General features: G+C 36.9%; 1 protein-coding gene across 1 annotated transcript; it reads right to left on the reverse strand.

The window, feature by feature from the left end:
• Window positions 1-1,313: 1,313 nt before the first annotated feature.
• LOC140824359 (secreted RxLR effector protein 161-like) lies at window positions 1,314-1,883 on the reverse strand. The gene has a single exon (XM_073185957.1). The coding sequence runs from the start codon at window positions 1,881-1,883 to the stop codon at window positions 1,314-1,316; it is 570 nt and encodes a 189-aa protein (XP_073042058.1).
• Window positions 1,884-2,098: the final 215 nt, after the last annotated feature.

The raw sequence follows: 2,098 nt of genomic DNA on the forward strand, positions 1-2,098 counted from the left end.
GAAAGCAAAGATTGAATTGCAAATCATAATCATTATATATATATATATATATATATATATATATATATATATATATATATATATATATATATATATTGCACAAAAAAAAATTGTTTGAGTTGTGTCAATTATAAATTATAATGTCACTTTTTGTAAGTTTAAATAATTAAATTTAAGTGTGTTATATGAATTGAATTTGAATTTTATACATATGAAACTACACTCGAATGATTATTATACGTAAATAAAATGTTGTATGGGGTATTCAAAAATGAGAGGATAAGCAAAAAGAAATCAAAAGAATATGGCTTGTAGAGGCAAGTGTTGAACACTTTCTCCTTAAGAAGAATTTGCTCCTCACAATGTGCTAGAGGTTGGTGGCAATCTTCTCCCAAGATACAACTACAACTCTTGAATAATGAGCACTCAAATATTCAAGTTCTATCACAAGGAAATGAAGAAACTCTCTCTTGTTGAAGAAGGAAGAAGAAGATGCAAAAAGATGAGTATGTTGTGTTTGTTATGTTTGATTTTCAAAATGTCAAGCATTTAATATTTTTCATGCAAAAGACATGATCTTTCATTCATAGGGAGTGTCCCTTGGCTATTGTAACTGATCAAACTCATCAAACAATGCCAAGGAGATGAAAAAACATCAGAAAATTCGAAAAAACCCGAAGGGACGCGTCTGTGCGCGCAGGGGCGCACGCCCGCTCGCACGCTGCCGAGAGCGCTCGGCAGGTGCGCGCACATGCGCGCATGTGCGCGCCTGCCACTGCATGCGCGCGCAGGTGCGCGCCGGCTACTGTTCATGCCGAATTTTTTTTTTTTCCCGATTTTTGTCCCTTACACGTTCCGACTACTCGTTTTATGTTCTTTCAACATATGATGAACTTTTTCGAGTTTTATTCAGAACAATCGAACTTAATATTCGTTCATTAAGCTTCGTTTTTCTTTTCGAATTTTTCCAAATCAAACACATTGATTTACTTTTGCAAGGTTGGGTTGCCACTATGAAAACTTTATTTGGTAGGTTTTAAACTCATTCCTCTTGACAGACAGTACATTTGATCTCTATTTAATGTTTTTGTAAGCGGATCCGCTAAGTTATCCTTTGATTTAATATAATCAACAAATATAACTCCATTAGAGATCAACTGTCGCACAGTATTATGTCTTCGACGAATGTGTCGATACTTGCCATTGTACATACTGTTTTGTGCCCTTGCAATTGCCGACTGACTGTCGCAATGTATCATGATTGCTGGCACTGGACTTGTCCAACATGGAATGTCCTCTAGAAAGTTGCGAAGTCACTCAGCTTCTTCTGCAGCTTTATCTAGCGCTATGAACTCCGATTCCATAGTAGACCTCGCAATGCAAGTTTGTTTCGATGACCTCCACGAGACTGCTCCTCCACCCATGCTAAATACATAGCCACTGGTGGATTTGGAGTCATTGGTATCAGAAATCCAATTTGCATCACAGTATCCTTCAAGTACTGCTGGATACCTTGTGAAATGTAGCCCATATTCTGAGGTGTGCTTTAAATATCTAAGCACCTTTGTCAACGCCTTCCAATGTGCATCACTAGGATTACTTGTAAAACGACTTAACTTGTTAACCGCACAAGCGATGTCAGGTCTAGTACAATTAGTGATGTACATAAGGCTTCCAATAACTTTGGAGTATTCCAGTTGGGAAACTGGTTCTCCACGATTCTTTGCCAAATGGACATTCACGTCTAAAGGCGTTTTTACTGGGGTAGAGTCATAAGCGTTAAACTTCTTTAACACTGTTTCTATATAATGAGATTGAGATAGGACTATTGCTTCTGGTGTTCTAAAGATCTTAATCCCTAGAATTACATCAGAAATACCCATATCTTTCATATCAAATGTTTTGTCAACATTTTCTTTGTACTCTTAATCAACTCTTGGCTATTCCCCATTATTAGCATGTCATCCACATATAGACATACCATCACATAAGATTCTCGAGTGCCTTTAATGTAAACACATTTGTCACACTCATTAATCTTAAATCCATTTGACAATACTACCTTGTCAAATTTTTCGTGCCACTGCTTGGGCGCTTG

This window comes from Primulina eburnea, chromosome 2 (assembly GCF_022965805.1).
Source record: "Primulina eburnea isolate SZY01 chromosome 2, ASM2296580v1, whole genome shotgun sequence".
Classification (NCBI taxonomy): domain Eukaryota; kingdom Viridiplantae; phylum Streptophyta; class Magnoliopsida; order Lamiales; family Gesneriaceae; genus Primulina; species Primulina eburnea.

Coding starts and splice junctions, on each gene's coding strand:
- LOC140824359 (XM_073185957.1), bottom strand. CDS start 1,883: ATGGGTATTTCTGATGTAATTCTAGGGATTAAGATCTTTAGAACACCA.